Below are 25,859 nucleotides of genomic sequence, written 5' to 3'. Positions count from 1 at the left end.
CCCCATGGTCCAACAATGCAGAACGTGGGGCTGGTTCCCAATCTCTCTCTGTTAAATCTAATCTTGAGCCTGTTGTCTTTTTGACTAGAGTCCAGAGTAGACCAGCCTGAGAAAAGAGTGACTGACCTACAGACGGGGTGTTATTTGTAGTGTGGCTGGTGGAATGGAGACCTCAGGAGATTGGGGCTGGAGAATGGGTCTCTCATTTCTAGGTCACAGACTCCAAACTCCACCTAGGTTGGTAGGGATGGAAAGTTAGTGCCACTTGAAGACTATTCAGTGAGCTGTTTATTAATTGTTTCTTATTATGCAGTGAGCTCTAGCCGTGTGCTGAGTGTGGCAAGAGATCTCATGGAAGAGACGTTCTCTGCTCTAAGGAGTTTATAACATGCTATTAACAGTAGCGCTATGGCAGTGCCTAGAGGCTCAAGACAAAATCAGGTCCCAACATGCTGCACAGACACACAGACACAGACAGTCCCTGCCCCAAGGAGTTTACAATCTAAATCAGAGGTGGGCAAACTACGGGCTGTGGGTCACATCTGGCCCGTTGGACCATCCTGCCTGGCCCCTGAGCTCTCAGCTGGGGAGGATAGTCCCTGGCCCCTCCCCTGCTGTCCCCCTTCCCCAGCAGCCTCAGCTCACCGGGCTGCCAGCGCTCTGGGCGGTGGGGCTGCAAGCTCCTGCCGGGTGGCATGGCTTCCAGTACTGCTATTCTGAGTGCCATGTTAAGGGGGCAGAAAGCGGGGGTATGGATAAGAGGCAGAGGGTCCCAGGGGCAGCCAGGAGACAAGGAGCGAGGGGGGTTGGATGGGTCGGAGGTTCTGAGGGGAGCAGTCAGGGGGCAGGAAGTGGGAGGGGGTGGATACAGAACGGGGGCCAGGCTGTTTGGGGAGGCACAGCCTTCACCACCCGGCCCTGCATACAGTTTTGCAACCCCGATATGGCCCTCAGGCCAAAAAGTTTGCCTACCTCTGGTTTAAATTAACACAATAGAAAAAGAGCAGAGGGAGGAAGGATTAAAATCATTTTAAGGAGACAGTCAATAAAGTCAAAATGCTGCACTTTGGAGGGAAAACTCAAACATACAACTACGAAACGGGAAATAACTGGCTAGGCAGCAGGACTGCAGAAAAACATCTGGGGGTTGAAGTGGATCACGCAGTGAGGGAGGCGGCAGTGTGATGCTCTTGTGGAAAAGGCAAATGTCATTGTGGGATGTTGTCCCAGGTTGCTGTAGTCACGGCAGGTGATGCCTCCTCCTGGCTGCTCTGGGGATTAGCTCTCTTCCAGGTCCAATCCCTCCCCTTGCGTCTCTCCCCGAGTTGTGCTCTCTCTCACTCTGGCCTGGTCTACACTACGCCGTTAAACCGATTTTAACAGCGTTAAATCGATTTAATGCTGCACCCGTCCACACTACACTGCTCTTTATATCGATTTAAAGGGCTCTTTAAATCGATTTCTGTACTCCTACGAAACGAGAGGAGTAATGCTAAAATCGATATTACTATATCGGATTAGGGTTAGTGTGGACGCAAATCGAAGTTATTGGCCTCATTATTTTACAGTAGCTACCCACAGTGCACCGCTCCAGAAATCGACGCTAGCCTTGGACCATGGATGCACACCACCGAATTAATGTGCCTAGTGTGGACGCGCACAATCGATTTTATAATATCTGTTTTATAAAATCGATTTAAGCTAATTCGAATTTATCCTGTAGTGTAGACGTAGCCTCTGCAGCCTCATCTCTCTCTCCAAGAGCTGCAGCTTCCTCTTCATGTCTCAGCCTCCAGCCAGGTCACTAAATGGTTTCCCCTTCTGGGGTACAGAGTCTCACTGGTCCCACTGTCCAGGCAATGCCACTCCATCAGTGGCTGGTAGGGGAACTCGAGTCATCCACTGTGCCAGGTCCCAGTCCAGGAACCCTCCACGTGCAGGCAATATCTGTTCAGTCCCCAAAGTTTGCTGCTTTCTCCCTAGGGTGCTTCCCACTTGCCTTCCACAGGGTGTCTTCTCAGTACACCCTTCTCTCAGGGCCAGGCTCCCAGCATCCTACTCTTTCCCTGGATTTCCTTCCTTCTCTCTCTAATGCATAGGAGGCTGCATATTTCCTCACCGTAACCATTTCTGTTGTCAGCTTCCTGGCTTTATACTAGCCCAGCCCCCACTTGCTCAGCTGAGCTTCATCGTCCGACCAGGGGTTACTTCTCCCGCCTAAACACTGCCTCATGTGTGGCCTGTCTCACTAACCTCCTCTTTCTCAGCTTCCTTCATACTTTTCGGGGGCTGATGTGGTGTGAACACCCACCACAGCTGTATTAACAGGAGTGTCATATGTAAGACACTTGCAGACATTGTTCCACCCTTCTTGCCACTGGGAGGCCTCAGCTGGAAAACTGTGTCCAGTTTTGGGCAGCGTACTTTCAGAAAGATGTGGACAAATTGGAGAAAGTTCAGAGCAGAGCAACAAAAATGATCCGAGGCTTAGAATGGATGAGCTGTGATGAAGGTTGAAATAAATAGGTGTGTTTAGTCTAGAGAAGAGAAGACTGAGGTAGGGCCTGATAACAGTCTTCAAATCTGTCTGAGGCTGTTCTGCAGAGAGGCAGGGCCTGATAACAGTCTTCAAATCTGTCTGAGGCTGTTCTGACCAGTTGTTCTTGAAGTCCCCTGAGGACAGGACACGAAGGAATCAGTTTAATTTCCACAAGGGAGATTTACATCAGTGTAACAGGTTCCCAGGGTGCAGCCTGGACTGTGGGACTGCTGAGCCCTCCAGATCCCCAACCTGGGCTGCCTGTCGCCCCGTGATGCTGATGTCAAGCTACAAGCCTGACAGGCCCTGTGCTGACACAGACACCTACAGGCAGGGACCCGCCCAGCTGTGTTACATGAATCATCTCCCAGCCATTGATGAACCAGCAATAGAAGGCACCAGCCAGTTCCCCCCAGCTCCAGCCCTGCCCCCCAGAACTGCACCGACTCGCACTGCTCAAGGCTCCCTGGGCACTGCAAGTTCATTCAGTCGTTTGCCGTTCCCCAGTGTGGAGTGGACACACACTGGCCTTTGTAAGCTGAGAACCCCTGTGCTAGTGGACCGACCATTGTATGTATCCAAAGAACTAGATAAGAACATAAATTATCTTTGAAATGGGTTAGTGGGTCTCACTCCAGGTCCTGGTACGATGGGTATCTACATCACCACAAGGATTGTCACTAATTATCTCCTTTCACTGGCGTACAGGATATGTTAGATGATCCTGCTTCCCACACTCACAATACAATACTGAGGGGATGGATGTTCAGTGCAACTGAAACCAACTAGTGTAAAGCTGAGAAAAGGAAATACTTTTTTTTACACAATTCATTATTAACCCACAGAACTCATAGCCACATGGTATTACTGAGTTTCATAAATGCATAAAGTTGAAGACCAGGGAGGACCGTAAGATCATCACATTTGACCTCCTGTATATCACAGCACAGACACCGACTTTCTCATTCCCCCAGGGCTGTTCGACCCCTGCTCTGCCCCAAGCCCTACCCCTACTCCACCCCATCCCCCAAGGCCCTGCCCCGCCTCTTCCTGCCCTTGCTCCAACCCCCCTCCCCCTCACCAGCGCATCCTGCTCTTTGCTGAACAGCTGATCCATGGTGGGTGGGAGGTGCTGGGAGGCAGCGGGAGGAGCTGATCGGCAGGGCCCGCTAGTGGGTGGGAGGCACTGGGGGAGAGGGAGAAGCTGATCTAAGGGGCTGCTAGTGCATGCTGAGCACCCATTATTTATTTTCCGTGGGTGCTCCAGTCTCAGAGCACCCACAGAGTCGGTGCCTATGTATCGCATTCGCAGGTCCTTAAATTTCACCCAGTTATTCCTGTGTTCAGCCCAATAACTTTTATTTGACTATATCCTCGCTTGCGTTGACTAAAGTACCTTCCAGAAAGCCAGTCAGTCTAGATTTGAACACATCAACAGACAGTAGCCCCTGAAACTCTCTAGAAGTGGGGGGGGGCACTGGTGCCCAAACCATGGCCCCACCCCTGCTCTGTCTCTTCCCCCAAGACCCCGCCCCCTCCTCACTCCTCTCTGCCCCCTTCCCCCATCACTTGCCTGTAAGGCAGGTACCAAGGCAGAGAGCAGAGCTCTCCCACTTTTAAAAGTGATGGGGCCACGGCCCCCCTGTTCTGGCGCCCCTGTCAGGAGATGGAGAATCCACCACTTCCCTTGGCAGTTTCTTCCAATGGTTAATCCACCCGCACTGCTAACAATGTCTGTCTGATTTCCCATGGGCATCTCTCTGGCTTCAGCTTCCAGCAATTGGTCCTTGTTGTGCCTTTGTTTGCTAAACTGAGGACCCCTTTAGTACCAAGTCTGTTCTCCCCGTGACGGTGTTTATACCCACACTCAAGTCCCAGGGTTCTCTCAGGGCAAGGCATTTTCACAAGCCCTCAAATCAGTTTTGTGGGTCTTCTCTGCACCATCTCCACTTTTTCAACATCCATTTTAAAATGGGGACACGGGAGCTGGATGCAGTTTTCCAATATCGGTCTCACCAAAATGAAGGGAAAGCTTGTAGTGTCCAAGCTGGTATTGTAACTATTCCTGGGGCAATAGAGAATGTAATCCTCCAGGATCTGCTGATCTACAGCCATTCACTACAATAAAATACATTTTAGTAAAAAATATGAACGAACTCCACAACGAGTAACACTGGGTTGTTCTTCAGATGCGAGAGGGAGACGTTTCAGAACCCAGCAGCCTTTTCTTCTGAACTGAAATGGAGAATCTGGGAATCGTCTCAAAGAAATGCATCTCTGGAGACCATAATGAAGAAATTCAAAGGTAATAAACAGTCACCTGGGGAATTTTCTCACCTATATTACATTGATAATAGATAGAGCTGGGGAAATCTCTGAGGGAAAATAACTGTGGATGGAGTTAGTCAACTAATCATTTGGAACCTATGAATTCCCTACTGTGACAAACTGGGAAAGTTCTTAAGTATCTGGCAGAGCAAAGGGCCAGTGCACCTAAATGCCTGACACTCTGTCTCTTAGCAACTGATGGACGGGGCCCCTCCTCTGCAAAGGTGCCAGCTGAAGGTGTTGGAGACAAAGGGATCAGGTGACCTCCTGGCCCGGGAAAGGGGCTGAGCAGAGAGGAGGGGCTGGGGGGGTGTTAGTCTGGAGCGGGCTGAGGGCAGACGTGGGGGTCTGGCTCACTGACCCCCAGAATGGACCCGGCCGAGGGGTCCGGTTCTCTGTACCTACAAGCTCTGTTTTAGACCCTGTTCCTGACATTGAATAAACCTCTGTGTTACTGGCTGGCTAAGAGTCACGTCTGACTGCAAAGTGGGGGTGCAGGACCCGATGGCTTCCCCAGGACCCCGCTGGGGTGGACTCACTGTGGGAAGCACACGGAGGGGCAGAGGATGCTGAATGCTCCAAGGAGAGACCCAGGAGGTGAAGCCGTGTGAGCTTCTTGCCCTGAACAAGTCTGCTCCAAGGGAGAGGAGGCTCCCCAAAGTCCTGACTGGCTTGGTGGTGAGCAGTTCCGGAGCATCGCCCGGGGACTCCGTGACAACTGGTGGCAGCGGTGGGATGTACTGCACCCCGTGAATGGCGCTGCTTGCAGTAAGTGACTGGGGAGCAGTAAAACAAAGGAGGGATAATGAGGACCAGGCGCGCTGAAGGCTCAGAGAGGGACGGTTTCAGGGGGCGGTTAACCTCTGGGAATGTGTGACCAGCGAGAAGGACTGTTGGAGTAACGGGGTCCCCCTGAGGACTGCAGCGAGCAGTCTCAGGGGCGGAAGAGCTTGCCGCTCGACCCTGGGAGAGAGAAGGATTTTGCAGTAGCAGGGTTCCCCTGGGGATTGCAGGAGCAGTCCCAGGGGCGGAGGAGTCTGCAGCTCGACCCTGGCAAAAAGGTGGTGATCACGAGAAGGGCTGGCACACCAGGGGTTCTTCCTGGAAACCATGGGGGAGCCAAGAGCACACAGGCCTGTGAGTCCAGAGCCACTTGGGAACGGTGAAGTGATGGCCTATCACCATCTCCTTGAGAAGAACATTGTGATCCTGTGCACAAAGAGAGGGTTATGCATGGGGAAATTCACCAAGGCACAGTTAATCGTGCAGTTGGAGGAGAAGCACCGCTCTGAGGAGCAGATTCCTGGCCCAGATGGGGCTACAAGAGGATCTGAGAGCAGCTGGAGCATCAGCCAGGCATCCCCGGGAGTCTGGTCCCCAATCAGACGAGGGTCTTCACGATTGGGTTCCCCATCAGGAGATTGGAGACGGATGGGATGGGAGCAGAGTCCGAGAGAGCGAGAGGATCATGAGAGAGAGCAAGAGCCCGAGGAAAAGCTGCAGGAGAAGCAGCAGCAACAGGGACTGCTGATGGTGGAGCGGAGAGACATAGGGGGCTGCCCAGGGGTCAGTGGGGAAACACGCCTGGGGGGGGGCGAGACCCTGGGACAGAGAGAACTGTAGTGGTGCAGCCCCAGATGCTGAGGGACTGTGGGACCTGGGTAAAGTTCCCTGGGGTGAAGCCCCTCGCCCTGCCTATGGCCCAGATCCCTGTGCAGACCCAGGAGGGGTCGGGCTGGCTGGTGGTTGGGGTTCTCCAAGATATCGGCTGGGAGGCCCTGTTGGGGGGTGACTGTCTCCCCATGGGACAGGATCCAGGCCCCGCTCCTGTAACGGCCGAGGGTTTGAATTCAAATCCAGGGAACCAATTGGCTAGGATGGAAATGGTCAGTGAAAATGCAAATGACCTGGCTGGCAGGGGGGAGGGGCTGCTGGGCTCAGGATACCTGCCTACCTGTAACCAGCCCCCTGGGGCTGAGTGGGAGGGAGAGATGCTCCCCACCCCCCTGCACACCGGAGAGGGGGCTCACACTGTCTCTGATGCTGGGACCAGAGCAGAGAGCTCACTGCCTGCCCCCACTGGGACAGCAAGGGCAGCGCTGAGCACAGGGGGAGCTGAGACCCCAGCTGAGTGGGGGGACACCCGGGCAGGGCAGGTCAGCTGCCAAACAGGTTTGCCTGGTTCAGACGTGCTGCTGGGAAGTGATTGCACAGCAGGGAGGGAGCTACCAGGGACAGGGCTCAGGAGGGCTGTGACCCCAGGTCCAGCCAGCGAGAGGGAGCAGGTCCCACTCCCTGCCCCAGCAGCTGGATCCCAGACCGAGCTGCAGAAGGATCCCTCCTTGGAGAAGCTGAGGGAACTTGCTGGCCACAGCATTGCAAACCCCCTTGGGGAAGGCTGCAGGGACAGAGTCCTGCAGGAGGAGGGATTCCTGTCTCGGGAATGGGCTCCCCAAGGGGAAGTAGAACTGGGGGGAATCGGGAGGCAGCTGGTGGTACCCCAGGAATCCACAAGGTTCTTCCCATTTGAGCTGCTGGATGGGAGGAGAGTGAGGGGACCCCTGGACCTGAAGAGGGAGGATTGGATGGAGAAGGGGGAAGACCTCCAGGGGGATCTCTTCCCTGAGGTGGGAGCCAATCTCCCCATCAGGTGTTCCCCATTCAGAGTCACTGGGAAAGCAGCCCAGAACCTGGAGAGAGAGGTCAAGGACCTGCTGGCTTTAGATGGGATCCAGCCATTTTACAGCCCATGGGCCTCACCCATGGGGCTGATCCCCAAGCGAGACAGGATGATCTGGTTTTATGGGGGCTATCAGAAGCTTAAAGCCATCACAGTGTCCGATGCCGACCCCATGCCTAGGCCTGGGGAGATTATAGACAAGCTGAGAGGGATGGAGAACTTGGCCCTGGCAGACACTGATAACGTGCATCTTTAGCCAGACCTGGGAGGAACAGGTGTCCCAGGTGAAGAGGGGGCTGGGCTGCCTCAAGGAGGTGGGACCTACGGTAAAAGCTGGAAAGTGCAAGGGGGGACGGCAGAGGTGTTGTGTCTGGGCCACAAAGTGGGAAGCGGCTGCCCAAGCCCAGAGCTGGCAAAGGCCAAGATGGGGGCTCTTAACCAAGGGAGCCCGAATCACAGACCAGAGTGCTGGGAAAAGACCCAATCCCAGCTTGAAGCCCAGGGGTACTGGGGTGGCAAAGGGTGTGGGCTGCATAAACCTTCCCACATGCAGCCTGCAAGTGCCATCAAGCACACCCGACCTAAGGGAGGGCGTAAGACTGGACTGTCCTGGTGTAACTCACACCAAGGGATGGGAGAGATGCTGGGGCATCCATGGGAACTTTGATGGGTTCGAACTTCCCCAGGTCACTGGCTGAAGTGACCTCGCTCAGTTCGGTCTCGAAGGGGGGAGAGATGTGACGAACTGGGAAAGTTCTTAAGTATCTGGCAGAGCAAAGGGCCAGTGCACCTAAATGCCTGGCACTCTGTCTCCTAGCAACTGATGGCCTGGGCCCCTCCTCTGCAAAGGTGCCAACTGAAGGTGTTGGAGACAAAGGGATCAGGTGACCTCCTGGCCCGGGAAAGGGGCTGAGCAGAGAGGAGGGGCTGGGGGGGTGTTAGTCTGGAGTGGGCTGAGGGCAGACGTGGGGGTCTGGCTCACTGACCCCCAGAATGGACCCGGCCGAGGGGTCCGGTTCTCTGTACCTACAAGCTCTGTTTTAGACCCTGTTCCTGTCATCGAATAAACCTCTGTGTTACTGGCTGGCTAAGAGTCACGTCTGACTGCAAAGTGGGGGTGCAGGACCCGGTGGCTTCCCCAGGACCCCGCTGGGGTGGACTCGCTGTGGGAAGCGCACGGAGGGGCAGAGGATGCTGAATGCTCCAAGGAGAGACCCAGGAGGTGAAGCCGTGTGAGCTTCTTGCCCTGAACAAGTCTGCTCCAAGGGAGAGGAGGCTCCCCAAAGTCCTGACTGGCTTGGTGGGGAGCAGTTCCGGAGCATCACCCGGGGTCTCCATGACACCTACTCAGCTCTCAATACAGCACATACACACTGGGTTAGGGTCCTAAATTCGGACTCCCTTTCTTAGCAGCTATGAACGTTAATTTCAGCTCGAGCCTTCTGCTGAATTAACTGTTTTTGAAGTAAGTTTGTTTGGATTTTTCGTCTGCAAGGCCTCCCGGGTCGTCATAGTCCCTCTCTTGCTTTAGAGAAGGAGTGGGGAATCTTTCTTCTATTATGGGCCATTTGCTCACATTAAAAAATCAATTCTGGGCCACTCACCCGCGGGGGGACAGAGAGGGGGCGTGGAGGCTCGAAGCTTCCCCTCCCGGAATGCTGAGCCAGCGCACGTGGCTCCAGCCCCACTGGCAGTGGCGCTGGAACAATTTTTACAGTGGGGGTGCTGAAAGCCAGTGGTCTCCAAACTTTTTACCTAGACCCCCTCTTACTCCTGTGTGTGCCCCCTCTCCTCAGAGCTGGTGCCAAGATTGGGCCATCGCTCTGGGAGGAGAGTGGCGAGACATGGAAAGGGGGTAAGAGGGCTGAGCCTAGGACCACAGCTAGGGGTGGAAGTAGAGCCCCTGGTGCAGGGCCAGCAGATGGGAACCCTCCTGCGGCGCCGGGGGCAGAGCCCAAGTGGGGGTCCAGCAGCCAACGCAAAACCTGGGGGGTGTTGCACCACCCTCTGCACTCCTAGTTCCCACAGCTCTTGACAGAGGCTCAGGGCTTTCCCCTGCAGTGGAGACAGGTGGTGGTGCCACAGGCCAGATGAAATTTAGCAACAGGCCAGATCTGGACCGTGGGCTGTCAGTTCCCCACCCCTGCTTTAGAGATTCTCCAACTTTTATCCTCCTAAGCTGGAGTCTGTCAGGAAGGATGAGCCAGTTTTACTAAGTACTAATGGTTCAGGGGCAGATTTAAAGTTGATTGAATGCTAATCAGTGAAAAAGTTTCTGTGTATTGGTCTGTCTGTGAATTATGTGTTGGTTTCAGAGGGTTTGTCTACACAGCAATTAAACACCTGTGGCTGGCCCATGTCTCCTGACTCAGGCTCACGAGGTTTGGGCTTGGGCTGGAGCCTGGGCTCTGCAACCCTCTCCCGTCACAGGGTCCCAGAGCCCAAGCTTCTGCCCAAGCCCGAGCATCTACACTGCAATTAAATAGCCCCATTGCCCGAGTCCTTGGGTTTTAACATCTGTGGTTATTTTTTAGTGATGTGTTTAATGGTTTGTATTGGTCTGAATTGCACTTAACCTCCCTAACTATAACTTAACAAAGTTTGTTTTCTTTTCATTTTGCTTTTGTGTTAGAACATGTAAGTATATTAATAAATATGACACGAGATTTTGTCTTTTTCACCCTTTTCTTCCTCTAGACTCACTGTCGTCTAGACAGAGGTTGGACAAAGGTAAATTTCTCGGATCAAAGGGGGAGTGAAAACTTTCATATGAATTATGGTAGCTCATTGGTAGCGCCATAGTTCAGGTTTTGTTTCAATTTTGCATTTGACAGGAGCTGAACACCATACTATTGGTGGCTGCACAAATCTTTCCTAAAAACAGAAAAGTAGATGCTTTTCTCTATTATAATTTAGAATGTTTAAGTAGTGATTGGCCTAACCAGATGGTCTGGGGTGGGGGAGAGAGGGCGAGCAGTATATCTCCATAGAGATCTAAAAGTTTAAAAATGAGCCTTTAGGAAAGTCAGAGAGGAACATCTCACCTCAGTTGAAGAACTCTTTAGGCACATACATCACATCCTCTGGCAATATTATTATTATTAGCAAGTGCACAAGAGGTACAATGAAGAATGGGAGAATTCAACATACAAAAAATAAGACATTTCTGTTTTATCTCTCCACTTTATAAGTCAAAAGAAAAAATGTTAAAAATGTCAAAAAGGGTAAGGTACACATCAGCTATTAGCAGACATGTCAACTCTCACGAATTAATTGTGAGAGATGCGATTTCTGAGTAAAACTAAGCCTCACTCACGGTCTCGCAATAGAACTGTGGCCAGAACAAAAATCCCAACATTTGAGAGTTCTAAAATTTAGTCTTGATTTTACTTAGAAATCCTATCAGTTACCCTGGGTGCGGCCGGAGCTCCCACTGTCAGCCACCCCACTGAGGCTGCTCCCCTGAGAAGTGGGAGAGGGGACCCCACTGTAGCCCCCAGGCTTAGGGAGAGCCCTAGGAGGAGCAGAGGTGAGGCTGGGAGGGCTTTATTATGGCCTGGGGGCTGCAGGGGGCCTGAAGTGAGCAGGGGGCTGATGGGCTGGGGAGGGGGCTGTATTGATGGTGGATTCTGAGCAGATAGGGTGTGTGCTAGGAGGGTGAACTGAGGGAAGTGGGGTAGGGGTGCTGAACTGATGACGAGTGATGATGGCGATTGCGGGACTGAATTGAGGGGGTTGGATGGGGCAGACCTGATGGGGATCTAGGGGACAGGATTAATTGCTGGGCAGAAGAGGGGCAGATGTGGGATGAGAGCTCCTGCAGAAAGAGCCAAAATCCCCTTCTCCAGTACATGTGGGAGAGTGGGCAGCACTAATTGTCACATGCGCACATCCTCTGGAGGGAGTTCAAACATCAAGAGGCTGACCTAAAAACCACAATAGAATCCTTCTTAAAATGTCATGATTTTTGGGCCAGTCTCATGACATTGGATCTCTTGAAGCTGGCAATACTGTATTAGCCATTGCATAGCCTTGGGGCCAGCAATGTGGAGTTTAGAAAGTCCCCGATAGACCAACAAAAGAAGAGCAGCCATTCAGGAAGTGTATGGAGTCCTCAGCCACATCACAGCTACACAGAGTCATGGGAGGCCAGTGATGTCTCTATAAAAGCAGTTTTTCTAGTGCTCGGCTGCCTGATTATTAGGCAGGAGGGGGCTCTGCAAGGAGACGAGCTGTGAAGAGGTGCATCATTGGACAGGGGGGCTTTGGATTCCCTGTAATCTGCTGGGAGCCTCCTATGATGCCAGGGTCTCTAATCACATCTGTGGGGAGAGGTGGGTGCAGATGGGGAAAGATTCCATGGGCCTGATTGTCAGGGGGGCCAGGACCATCCCTAGGGGGCTGCACAGCAGAAATGATGGATTTGTTTCTTCTGGTACCAACTATGCCAGCCAATTGCACCAGCCCTCAGGGCCCCCCAAAAGCTCGAGACCTGGAGTGGTCGCCCCGATTCGCTCTACCCAAGGGACGGCTCTTCTGGGGGCACAGACAGGATGCATCACACTCTGGCTGACTCTGCTTTGCAGCCCTGAGGCCCCTGGAACTAGGGGCCAGGGAGACTAAAGGAAGGACAAAGGTGGTTTAAAACCACCTCCTTCTAACCCCCCTTGTCTTTCCCCCAAGCACAAGGATGGAATCACTGAGACTCAGACTCTGGGTCTGGGGGCCTGGCTCAGCGGAGCTGATCCTTTCACTCTGTCCCTGAACTGGCTCTGTCAGGGGTGTGAATCTCCCCTGCCCATGGCTGAGATCTCAGCGCTGCTCCCCATGCAGAACTGGGTAAATCCTGGAGGCAGGAGGTTGCCTCATTCACCCCGCAGCTTGAGCAGGTTCTGTCACCGACATGATCAGACCCTCCTCCAGGGCTGAGCTCTGCCCCTCACGCTCTGATTCTCTCTCTGCAGCGAACGTGACTCTGGATCCAGACACGGCCCATCCCTACCTCATTGTGTCTGCGGATCGGAAAAGTGTGAGAAGGGGAGACACATGGCAGGATCTGCCCAACAACCCGGAGAGATTTGACACTGAGCTCTGTGTGCTGGGCTGTGAGGGATTCACCTCGGGCCGACATTACTGGGAGATAGAGAGAAAGGAAGGTGAAGTCTGTATTGTGGGGGTGGCCAGGGAGTCTGTGAGCAGGAAGGGAGATATTGATTTTAACCCTGAGCGGGGGATCTGGGCTGTGCTGTGCAATGCGGATCGGTACTGGGCTCTCACATCCCCTGACGAGCTCAGCCCCTTGTCCCTGCGCCAGGCGCCCCGCAGGATCCGGGTGTATCTGGACTATGAACCGGGGCAGGTGGCGTTTTTCGATGCCGGCACCGGGGACTGGATCTTCACTTTCCCGCCGGCCTCGTTCGCCGGGGAGAGAATCCGCCCGCTCTTCTCTGGCCCGTTGCTTTTCATTCCCCTTCCCTCCCCCCCGGGCCCATGTGCTTAGTGTGCGGTTCACACCGTGCCCCGCCTGTGCCCGTGAAACAGGCCCCTCTAGCCCCCACCCTCCTGATCTCTATGACCCTGGAGGACTCAGTCAGTCTTCCTCCGCACAGACAGGGCTGGAGGGGTGTGACTCTCTACCCGCAGCTCTATGGCTGTGGAGGTCTGTGTGAGGCTCTAGGCTGGGTCTCTATGCTCCAAAGAGGCCGACTCTGTGTGGAGTGGGGGGGGGGTCCCACCAAGGAAGGAGGGAGCCCCCTGTGGAGGGGGGAGGGAAAAGCAGGGGGGAGGCCTGGCTGAAGTGGCTGGAGGGAAGGGGGGGTGGGTGTTAGTGTGTGTATGAGGCCTGGTCCACACTACAGCGTTAAATCGATTTAAACAGCGTTAAATCGATTTAACGCTGTACCCGTCCACACTACAAGGCACTTTAAATCGATTTTAAGGGCTCTTAAAATCGATTTCTGTACTCCTCCCCAATGAGAGGAGTAACCCTAAAATCGATATTACTATATCGATTTAGGGTTAGTGTGGACGCAAATCGAAGTTATTGGTCTCATTCTTTTACTGAGCTACCCAGAGTGCACCGCGCCGGAAATCGATGGTAGCCTAGGACCATGGACGCACACCACCGAATTAATGTGCCCTAGTGTGGACGTGTAAAATCGATTTTATAAAACCAGTTTTATAAAACCGGTTTTAATAATTTCGATTTTATGCTGTAGTGTAGACGTGGCCTGAGGGGCAAAGGCTGGAATTTTCAAAAGAACCAAAGTGACATAAAACGAATTGATTTTCAGTGGAACTTGTGCTGCTAAGTAACTTCAGGTGGGATTTTCAAAAGCACCTAAGTCACGTTTACCATTGTGCTAGTTTTAATGGGTTAATATATTTTCTAGAATAATGAATTTTCCCTGTGTAGGCAAACTGCTTGTGATCTCCTGTTCTCCTTATTCACCCAGTAAATGGACCTGAGAGGGCAATTTGTCTATTAAAACTTTTTGGGAAGCTGTGGTTTGCTGTGTGAGCTGTATTTTGAGATAGAAACAAAACGTTGATTTCCACATGAATTTTACCAAAAGTTATTTAAAATGAACAGAGCCCTGAAAGCCCAATCAGTTCCCTTGTGTCTGCTGCCCGGTACAGGATGTCGAGGCAGAAACAGATGAGAAATGTAGGATTGATTCATAGATTCATAGACTCTAGGACAGGAAGGGACCTCGAGAGGTCATCAAGTCCAGTCCCCTGCCCTCATGGCAGGACCAAATACTGTCTAAACCATCCCTGATAGACATTTATCTAACCTACTCTTAAATATCTCCAGAGACAGAGATTCCGCAGCCTCCCTAGGCAATTTATTCCAGTGTTTAACTACCCTGACAGTTAGGAACTTTTTCCTAATGTCCAACCTAAATCTCCCTTGCTGCAGTTTAAGCCCATTGCTTCTTGTTCGATTCTTAGAGGCTAAGGTGAACAAGTTTTCTCCCTCCTCCTGATGACACCCTTTTAGATACCTGAAAACTGCTATCATGTCCCCTCAGTCTTCTCTTTTCCAAACTAAACAACCCCAATTCTTTCAGCCTTCCTTCATAGGTCATGTTCTCAAGACCTTTAATCATTCTTGTTGCTCTTCTCTGGACCCTCTCCAATTTCTCCACATCTTTCTTGAAATGTGGTGCCCAGAACTGGACACAATACTCCAGTTGAGGCCTGACCGGCGCAGAGTAGAGCGGAAGAATGACTTCTTGTGTCTTGCTCACAACACACCTGTTAATGCATCTCAGAATCATGTTTGCTTTTTTTGCAACAGCATCACACTGTTGACTTAGATGTGGTCCACTATAACCCCTAGATCCCTTTCCGCTGTACTCCTTCCTAGACAGTCTCTTCCCATTCTGTATGTGTGAAACTGATTGTTCCTTCCTAAGTGGAGCACTTTGCATTTGTCTTTATTAAACTTCATCCGGTTTACCTCAGACCATTTCTCCAATTTGTCCAGATCATTTTGAATTATGACCCTGTCCTCCAAAGCAGTTGCAATCTCTCCCAGTTTGGTATCATCTGCAAACTTAATAAGCGTACTTTCTATGCCAACCTCTAAGTCATTGATGAAGATATTGAACAGAGCTGGTCCCAAAACACATCCCTGCTGAACCCCACTTGTTATACCTTTCCAGCAGGATTGGGAACCATTAACAACTACTCTTTGAGTACGGTTATCCAGCCAGTTATGCACCCATAACTGACAAATATATGAATGATGCTGGATTCTATCATGCATGACATTTCCCGCTAGATCATCTCTTCCACCCCCGTTATCCTGTCAAGTAAATAATGTAACTGTAGGGGTGGGAATTACTCTGGCAATACCAGTGTAAGCAGAGTCAGGATAAGCTCTACACTGACATCTGTTGGAAAGAATTTCAGAGAGTGTATTTGCATAGGCACGCCTACCCTATCCCAGACTCCCAAGCTGTGGGACTGCTTGGTGACAAATTGCTCACCCTCAGTTGGATGGTCCTGGCTAGACATGAGACATGGGTTCCAAAACCCAGAGAATTGAGAGAGGCTGGGGGCAGGTATCTGTGCCTGGTGGTGCAGTCTCCTTGTGGAGCCAGAAGCACCAGTTGCACCCCCTCCTCTCTCCACTGTGGAATGTCAGAGTTGATTTTTTTATTCCCTTAAGGATTTAAATACAGGTTACTGAGCTGAAATCACTTTGGGCTAATGGTGCACTTGCACTGGGGCTCCCCCACTAAGAGTTGAAATCACTAAAGAGCTGAAATAACTGAGCTGAGAGCACTGAGTGCTGTGCTAACTAGTGGGGGAGCCTGAAGCTATACTGTGGAACAGAGCAGCTGGTGGAGTGAAGCAGTTGTGGGGATGGCTGGAGTGGATCACGGGACAGCTGGTGGCAGCAGAGCGGCTGGCAGAGTGGAGTAGCTGTGGGATGGGTGGAGTGGCCCACAGAGCGAGCGGAGCCGAGCAGTTTGCAGGGAGAACTGGAGCAGCTCATGGAGCCGAGCAGCTGGTGGAGTGGAGCAGTTTCTGAGGACGGCTGGAGGAGCAGCGTACAGCGGCTGGTAAAGCGGAGCAGTTCATGGAGAAGGCGGAAGCAGAACCCACGGAGAGGCAGGGCAGTTGGCCCCGGACCACGTAAGGTGTCCCTTTCTATCCAGGCTGGGGGGGAGTGACCTCTACAGATAAACGCTCGAACTCTGGGGTGGCATTGACCCGAGACTTTTGGGTTGTTGGACTTTGGGGTGATTGGACTTAAAACCCTAAGGGAAAAAAGGACATTGCCAAACGTACTTGGAGGTGGGTTTTTGTTTATGGTTTGTGTTATAGCCCTGTTTGTGGTGTTTCTCCAATGGGATGCTGCATTAATTCTTTCCTTTATTAAAAAGATTTTGCTACACTCAGACTCCGTGCTTGCGAGAGGGGAAGTATTGCCTCCTACAGGCACCCAGGGGGGTGTGGTATGTGAGTGTCCCAGGTCACTGGGTGGGGGCTCGAGCCGGTTATGCATTGTGTTACTGAAACGGAACCCCTGGATACTGAACCCGGCCCTTGTTGCTGCCAACTCAGAGGGGCAGAAGGGTTACACCAGGAATGTGAAATAAAAATGAACAGGCAGCAGGCAGTTACATGTCACCTCTGTTGCCCACCTAGGGTGACTAGATGTCTTGATTTTATAGGGAGAGTCCTGATATTTGGGGCTTTTTATTATATAAGCTTTTACCCCCCACCCACATCCTAATTTTTAACACTGGTCAGCCTATGCCCCCCCACCAGCCCTTTACATACTCCCCCTCTCACCATCCTCTCCCTGCTTTGCCCCCCACCTCAATGCTCCTCCATATCCAGTAGGACACATCCTGCTCCCAGTACTGGGTGGAGACGCAGGTCCTGATCAGAGCACTCAGCTCACCAGCAGCTGGGCCAATAGGCTCTTTCCTTCCTCCACTGCCTCTGTCTGAGCTGCCACCCCAGGAAAGCCCATGACCCTCTGGCTTAGGGTGCTGTCCATGAGGTGCTAAGATCTGCATGTGCCAAAGCTCCGCACAGCACTGGCTCGGGGATGTCTCTTCACCCCTCAGCTTAGCTCTGGACTGGCTGGGCAGAGTGGGTGAGGGGAAAGCCATTTCCAGCCTGTTCATGCCCCAAACCTGCCACCCTTGGGGCAGAGGCTGATCACCTGTGTTCCATCTAAGGTGCATGTGCCTGCGTGGCCGCACATCAAGGATCACGCACCCGATGAGAACCACAGAGGCGCACAGCCAGAGGGGTCTGGAAGGGGGAGAGGTGTAGGGTAAGCTGGGGAATAGGGGGTGAGCAGGGAGTTTGCAGCATGCAGGGCTCCAGCTGGGAGAGACACCTGTCTCGCAGCCCCAGTCCAGAGCTGCAGCGATCTGGGAAGAGATGCCTCTCCCACAGCTGCAGGGGCGGGGAGAGGGCTGGAGGCAGTTCTCTCCCTCTGCCACAGCCTTGGGCAGCCTGCACCCCAAACCTCTCATCCTCAGTCCCACCCCAGAGCCCACACCTGCAGCCAGAGCCTTCTCCCTCTGCCCCAGCCCTGATCCCCTCCCCACACTCCGAACCCCTTAGTCCCATCCCTGCCACTCGTCACCTCATTATCTGTGCACATAACAAAATTCATCTGCCCATTACTCCTGGGGGGATTCTGCATAACTGCGGGCGCACATAATTCATGTATCAGAGGGTAGCCGTGTTAGTCTGGATCTGTAAAAGCAGCAAAGAATCCTGTGGCACCTTATAGACTAACAGACGTTTTAGAGCATGAGCTTTCGTGGGTGAATACCCACTTCCTCAGATGCATGTAATGGAAATATCCAGGGGCAGGTATATATATATGTGTGCTAGCAAACAAGCTAGAGATAACGAGGTCAGTTCAATCAGGGGGGATGAGGCCCTGTTCTAGCAGTTGAGGTGTGAAAACCAAGAGAGGAGAAACTGGTTCTGTAATTGGCAAGCCATTCACAGTCTTTGTTCAATCCTGAGCTGATGGTGTCAAATTTGCAGATGAACTGAAGCTCAGCAGTTTCTCTTTGAAGTCTGGTCCTGAAGTTTTTTTGCTGCAGGATGGCCACCTTAAGGTCTGCTATAGTGTGGCCAGGGAGGTTGAAGTGCTCTCCTACAGGTTTTTGTATATTGCCATTCCTAATGTCTGATTTGTGTCCATTTATCCTTTTCCGTAGAGACTGTCCAGTTTGGCCGATGTACATAGCAGAGGGGCATTGCTGGCATATGATGGCGTATATTACATTGGTGGATGTGCAGGTGAATGAACCAGTGATGGTGTGGCTGATCTGGTTAGGTCCTGTAATGGTGTTGCTGGTGTAGATATGTGGGCAGAGTTGGCATCGAGGTTTGTTGCATGGATTGGTTCCTGAGCTAGAGTTATTACGGTGTGGTGTGCAGTTGCTGGTGAGAATATGTTTCAGGTTGGCAGGTTGTCTGTGGGCAAGGATTGGCCTGCCACCCAAGGCCTGTGAAAGTGTGGGATCATTGTCCAGGATGGGTTGTAGATCCTTGATGATGCGTTGGAGGGGTTTTAGCTGGGGGCTGTATGTGATGGCCAGTGGAGTCCTGTTGGTTTCTCTCTTGGGTTTGTCTTGCAGTAGGAGGCTTCTGGGTACACGTCTGGCTCTGTTGATCTGTTTCTTTATTTCCTCGTGTGGGTATTGTAGTTTTGAGAATGCTTGGTGGAGATTTTGTAGGTGTTGGTCTCTGTCTGAGGGGTCAGAGCAGATGCGGTTGTACCTCAGTGCTTGGCTGTAGACAATGGATCGTGTGATGTGCCCGGGATGGAAGCTGGAGGCATGAAGGTAGGCATAGCGGTCGGTGGGTTTTCGATATAGGGTGGTGTTAATGTGACCATCACTTATTTGCACCGTGGTGTCAAGAAAGTGGACCTCCCGTGTAGATTGGTCCAGGCTGAGGTTGATGGTGGGGTGGAAGCTGTTGAAATCATGGTGGAATTTTTCCAGAGTCTCCTTCCCATGGGTCCAGATGATGAAGATGTCATCAATGTAGCGTAGGTAGAGAAGAGGTGTGAGTGGACGAGACTTGAGGAAGCGTTGTTCCAGGTCAGCCATGAAGATATTGGCATATTGTGGGGCCATGCGGGTGCCCATAGCAGTGCCACTGATCTGGAGATATATATTGTCATCAAATTTGAAATAGTTGTGTGTAAGTATAAAGGCACAGAGCTCAGCAGCCAGTTGTGCTGTGGCATCATCAGGGATAGTGTTCCTGACAGCTTGTATTCCATCTGTGTGTGGGATGTTTGTGTAGAGAGCCTCTACATCCATGGTGGCTAGGATGGTGTTTTCTGGGAGGTCACCAATGCATTGTAGTTTCCTCAGGAAATCAGTGGTGTCACGGAGATAGCTGGGAGTGCTGGTGGCATAGGGTCTGAGTAGAGAGTCCATATATCCAGACAGTCCTTCAGTGAGAGTGCCAATGCCCGAGATGATGGGGCGTCCAGGATTGCCGGGTTTGTGGATCTTGGGTAGTAGATAGAATAACCCTGGTTGGGGCTCTAGGGGTATGTTGATTTCTTCTGGTGTTAGTGTAGGGAGTGTCCTGAGTAGATGCTGTAGTTTCTTTGTGTATTCCTCAGTGGGATCTGAGGGAAGTGGCCTGTAGAATTTGGTATTGGAGAGTTGTCTGGCTGCCTCCTTTTGATAGTCAGACCTGTTCATGATGACAACAGCACCTCCTTTATCAGCCTCTTTGATGATAATGTCAGGGTGGTTTCTGAGGCTGTGGATGGCATTGCGTTCTGCACGACTTAGGTTGTGAGGCAAGCGATGTTGTTGTTCCACGATTTCTGCCTGTGCACGCCGGCGGAAGCATTCAATGTATAGGTCCAGGCTGTCATTTCGACCCTCAGGAGGAGTCCATGTGGAGTTCTTTTTCTTGTGCTGTTGGTGGGAGGGCACCCGTGTATCAGTGCACTGTTCAGTGTTGTCCTGGAAGTATTCTTTGAGTCGGAGACGGCGAAAGTAGGCTTCCAGATCGCCACAGAACTGTATCATGTTGGTGGGGGTGGCAGGGCAGAAAGAGAGTCCCCGAGATAGAACAGACTTTTCTTCTGGGCTGAGTGTGTAGTTGGATAGATTGACGATATTGCTGGGTGGGTTAGGGGTACCACTGTTGTGGCCCCATGTGGCAGGTAGGAGTTTAGACAGCTTACAGTCCTTTTTCCTTTGAAGAGAGGTGAAGTGAGTAATGTAGATCTCCTGTCTTATTCTAGTGAAGTCCGTTTGTATAGAAGTTTGGTTATTAATGAGAGTCTCCAGGTTGGAGAGCTCTTTTTTGATGTTTTCCTGTTTGCTGTATAGGATGCTGATCAGGTGGTTCCTCAGTTTTTTTGATAGAGTATGACATAATCTCTCACTGTGGTCTGTGTAGTATGTAGATAGCAGTGGATTTTTTACCTTTAGTCCATTTGGTATGATGTCCATCCGTTTGCATTTGGAAAGGAAGATGATATCTGTCTGTATTTGTGCAAGTTTCTTCATGAGGTTGATGGTAATAAAGAAACAGATCAACAGAGCCAGACGTGTACCCAGAAGCCTCCTACTGCAAGACAAACCCAAGAGAGAAACCAACAGGACTCCACTGGCCATCACATACAGCCCCCAGCTAAAACCCCTCCAACGCATCATCAAGGATCTACAACCCATCCTGGACAATGATCCCACACTTTCACAGGCCTTGGGTGGCAGGCCAATCCTTGCCCACAGACAACCTGCCAACCTGAAACATATTCTCACCAGCAACTGCACACCACACCGTAATAACTCTAGCTCAGGAACCAATCCATGCAACAAACCTCGATGCCAACTCTGCCCACATATCTACACCAGCAACACCATTACAGGACCTAACCAGATCAGCCACACCATCACTGGTTCATTCACCTGCACATCCACCAATGTAATATACGCCATCATATGCCAGCAATGCCCCTCTGCTATGTACATCGGCCAAACTGGACAGTCTCTACGGAAAAGGATAAATGGACACAAATCAGACATTAGGAATGGCAATATACAAAAACCTGTAGGAGAGCACTTCAACCTCCCTGGCCACACTATAGCAGACCTTAAGGTGGCCATCCTGCAGCAAAAAAACTTCAGGACCAGACTTCAAAGAGAAACTGCTGAGCTTCAGTTCATCTGCAAATTTGACACCATCAGCTCAGGATTGAACAAAGACTGTGAATGGCTTGCCAATTACAGAACCAGTTTCTCCTCTCTTGGTTTTCACACCTCAACTGCTAGAACAGGGCCTCATCCCCCCTGATTGAACTGACCTCGTTATCTCTAGCTTGTTTGCTAGCATATATATACCTGCCCCTGGAAATTTCCATTACATGCATCTGAGGAAGTGGGTATTCACCCACGAAAGCTCATGCTCTAAAACGTCTGTTAGTCTATAAGGTGCCACAGGATTCTTTGCTGCTTTTACATAATTCATGTGTCTCACGTGCTGCAGTTCCATTTGTTCCCACCAGAGGCCGCTGTGCCGCAGAACAGCTGCATTCATGCTGCTGTTCTAGCGCCACAGCGTCCCCTGGTGGGCAAAAGGCGGAACCGCAGCACTTCTTAGGCAAAATGTATTTTATGCTGGAAAATGCAAAATTCTCTGCTGGGTGCTGCAGAATTTCACCAGGAGCAAAAGTTCATCGCAGCACCTGCCCATGAAGCCATGTTAGGACAGAGTGGGGCACATGGGGCTGCTGGGGGAGGGTGGGTCACAGGCGGGGGTTCAGAATGGTTGGTGGGGGGACAGACTGGGGCGTGGGCTCAGGAGCTAGTGGGGTGACAGCGTTGAGTCTGGGATGGCAGAGCGGCCTCCGGGGGCACATAGGGTTGGGGGAGGAGGCTGAAGAGACCCATGGGTGGGGGAGGGTGCAGGGACAGGGGCACAGGTGCCTGCCTGAGTAGGAGAGGCTTGGGGGTCAGTCAGGGTTTGCTTGTGGGAGGCTTCCCGACGCTCACAATCCCATCCTTCCCCCAAAGAAAAACCTCCCACCTCCACTCAACACCCTCCAGGTTCACTCCCAGTCACCTTCGCTCTCCCTCAGCTCCTCCCTTACCCCCGACTCCCCTCAAGCCTTTGCACTGCTTCTGAGGGGTGCAGGAAATACAGTTCTGCAGTGTCCTTTAAATGAATTACACAACGTTCTGTATTAATATGCCTCGTGAGGAATCTCTTTGTCAAAAAAAAAAAATCAGGTTTGTTTTTTTTGGTCTGTATGGTTACGGACAGACTCGCTGACAGATATTTTGAACTAAATCACCAAAATAATTGTGACTGGCATGATTATACTGTGTTTTTTTGACAAATAAAATATTCAGATTTTTGCAGAATTTTCAAACATCGCATGCAGAATTTTTTAATTTTTGGTGCAGAATTCCCCCAGGAATAGCACATGGATGTAAAAAATTCCAGGGAACATTGCTTAGCCCCCTCTTCACCCCCCAGCCTCCTGCCCCGGGTCCTGCTCCCAGTGAGTGCGGGGCTGCTCTGTCCCAAGGCATCCTTCCCTGTTGAATCACTTCTCTGGCTAGATTTATTGAAGCCTCTGCAGTCAGGTTCCCTGGACCCTAATGCACAATGCATCCTTAGGGCTTAGGCCTGGTCCACACTACAGCGTTAAATCGATTTAAACAGCGTTAAATCGATTTAACTCTGTACCTGTCCACACTACAAGGCACTTTAAATCGATTTTAAGGGCTCTTAAAATCGATTACTGTACTCCTCCCCAACGAGAGGAGTAACCCTAAAATCGATATTACTATATCGATTTAGGGTTAGTGTGGACGGAAATCGAAGTTATTGGTCTCATTCCTTTAATGTAGCTACCCAGAGCGCACTGCTCCGGAAATCGATGGTAGCCTGGGACTATAGACGCACACCACCGAATTAATGTGCCCTAGTGTGGACATGTAAAATCGATTTTATAAAACCTGTTTTATAAAACCAGTTTTAATAATTTCAATTTTATTCTGTAGTGTAGACATGGCCTTAATCTGTTTCTGCCTGCACTGTAGCCGGGGTGGGGAGGGGGGAACAGGAGGCAGCTGGGTTATGTCGGTGGCCAGCAGCAGACTGGAGGCGTTAGCTGCCTTTTGACACTCTGCAGGCCAGAAGGAACAAGCTGCTTCCAGCCACGAGGTGGGAGCAGAAGAAATGAGCTCTGCAAAGACATGGGCCAGGCCACCCCTTCCTCCTCCCCTGCAGCTGGAAGCAGATCCCTTCCCTTCCCTTGCACACAGTATCGAAAGGCTGCAGCTGGCCACATTCTGTGTGAACCCTGGCAGAAATCTGTGGGGGCATGTGACCCTGATGAAACCAAGACACTCCCCCCCACCCCCGCCGGTGTTGCCTTGGGAAGACAGCCCCAGGTATCAGGAGAGGCACATCCGTCCCGGGGGCCAGCCAGGCATGGAGAGTGGAGAGCGCCAGGCAGCGAGGGTCTGATCTGTCAGTCACTCCACGCGTGAGAGAGGAGTAGAGGAATGTGTGTGTGTGTGTGTCACCTCTTGTCATGTGCGTGTGGAGGAGTGGGGGTGGTAGGAGTGTGTGTGTCACCCTCCCTGTGTGAACCCCAATAGCTTAAAGATAAGAAAAGAAATAAAAAGAATCCAACTCCACAGTTTATTTTTAACGGGGGCTCAGTCAACTCAATGTTAATTTGAAGGTTTGTATGCAGAGTGCTGACTGATTGCTGTTGAACTCACTTGAATACAGGTAACTTTACCAGTGTCCTGTATTCAGGATAGGGAGATATGGTCACCCTATCTATGAACATTTTGCTTTAAGTGACTTGCCTAGAATCACACAAGAAGTCTGTGGCAGAGACAGAGATAGAATCAAATTCTCTAGGATGCCATTCAGCTTAACCACAAGATCGTCCTTTCTTTGCCTGTAGTCCCTGCTGCAATCATTACTCACCTTCTGACTTTTGCAACAAATGAGGCAGGGGCCCCACAGAAAATAGCTTCTATTCACTGTGCAACTCTGATTCATCTCCAAAGCACTGTCCATGCAGTGCACTGAGTGAGTCCTGGTCCACACTACGCTGTTAAACCGATTTTAACAGCGTTAAATCGATTTAACGCTGCACCCGTCCACACTACACTGCTCTTTATATCGACTTAAAGGGCTCTTTAAATTGATTTCTGTACTCCTACAAAACGAGAGGAGTAACGCCAAAATCGATATTACTATATTGATTTAGGGTTAGTGTGGATGCAAATCGACGTTATTGGCCTCATTCTTTTACAGTAGCTACTCACAGTGCACCGCTCCAGAAATCGACGCTAGCCTCGGACCACGGACGCACACCACCGAATTAATGTGCCTAGTGTGGACGCGCACAATCGACTTTATAATATTTGTTTTATAAAATCGGTTTAAGCTAATTCGAATTTATCCTGTAGTGTAGACGTACCCTAGGATGCCATTCAGCTTAACCACAAGATTGTCCTTTCTTTGCCTGTAGTCCCTGCTGCAATCATTACCCACCTTCTGATATTTGCAACAAATGAGGCAGGGGCCCCGCAGAAAATAGCTTCTATTCACTCTGCAACCCTGATTCATCTCCAAAGCACTGTCCATGCAGTGCACTGAGTGAGGCAGGGATCCTGTTTAAAAAAATAGAATTTAATCATGTGTAAGCAGAGTCAGGATGAGCGCTACCCTGACATCTGGTGGTGAATTGCAGGGAGTGTGGAAAAAATTCCAAGAATTTCAAAGAGTGGGGAAAGATTTGCATTTGCATCCACCCCCGACTTAGCATGAGCCCACAGCAGACTGGGATGGTTATTTTAACAGCTCTGGGATCCCCAATTTCTTTGTTATTGGGGCAGGAGGAAAAAAAAGTTTGTCACCCTGATTGTGTGAATGGGGAGCTGTGGGACTGCTTTGTGACAGAGATGACTCAACCTCAGTTGGGTGGTACTTGCTAAACATGGGATATGGGTTCCAAAACCCCCTGAATGGAGAGAGGTTTGGGTGCTTGCCTGATGGAATGGGCTGTTTTTGAGGGCCTGGAATACCAATTGCATGGTCTCTTCTCTCCACTGTTAAAGAGTAGAGCTAATTTTGCTTCCGTTAGATGGTCATCAACAGACTGCTGAGCTGAATTCATGTTGAGCCAATGGTGCACCAGCAGCAGGGCTCCCCTATTAAGAGCTGAGATCACTGAGTGCTGTGTTAACTAGTGGGGGAGCCTGAAGACCTATCGCTAAGCGGCTGGCAGAGTGGAGCAGTTTGCAGCATGTTGGAGCAGCTCATGGAATGGTGAGCAGAGTGAAGTGGTTTGCAGGGACAGCTGTGGGGTTAAAACTCTGCAGATAAACTCTTAGACATTTTGGAGCATGCATGAAAGCAGGGCCATCCTTAGGCATAGGCAGAATAGGCAGCCGCGTAGTCACTCTGCCTGGGGGCACCACTCTCCAGGCAGCCCAGACAGTGTAGAAGCAGGGCTGCTGGGTCCTAGAGAGAGCCGAATGCAGCACAGTCTGAGGGACGGGATTGGCTGCTGGGGTCTCTGGGAAGGGGAGGGGGTGGGGGTTGGGGAAGGAGGTCACCTGTGAGTGTGACTCTTTCCCCCCGGCTGAGGTCAGGTGAGGCAGGCTCTGTGGCTCTGGAACCAGTATCCTTTGTTGTGCCCCATAACATCCATTCTTCTCCCCCTTGCCCCACGGAGCACCCTCTCCTTTCCCCCTCCTCCCCAGGAGCACCCCTCTCTCTCTCCTCCCTCCCCTCCATCAG

At 51.3% G+C, this 25,859-nt stretch overlaps 1 protein-coding gene across 1 annotated transcript in view; it reads left to right on the top strand.

Annotated features, from left to right (window-relative positions):
* LOC115640701 overlaps positions 1–25,859 on the top strand; it is a 54,688-nt gene that overhangs the window by 8,461 nt on the left and 20,368 nt on the right. Inside the window, exons 5-7 of the mRNA XM_030543576.1 lie at positions 4,729–4,844; positions 10,245–10,277; positions 12,512–13,039. Of these exons, the coding sequence (XP_030399436.1) occupies positions 4,729–4,844; positions 10,245–10,277; positions 12,512–13,039 (677 nt within the window). The remainder of the gene's footprint in view (positions 1–4,728; positions 4,845–10,244; positions 10,278–12,511; positions 13,040–25,859) is intronic.

The sequence above is a fragment of the Gopherus evgoodei genome, unplaced genomic scaffold (assembly GCF_007399415.2).
Source record: "Gopherus evgoodei ecotype Sinaloan lineage unplaced genomic scaffold, rGopEvg1_v1.p scaffold_32_arrow_ctg1, whole genome shotgun sequence".
NCBI classification, from domain to species: Eukaryota; Metazoa; Chordata; order Testudines; family Testudinidae; genus Gopherus; species Gopherus evgoodei.
Note: the sequence above shows the minus strand (reverse complement) of the source record. Positions and strands in the feature narration are given on the sequence as shown.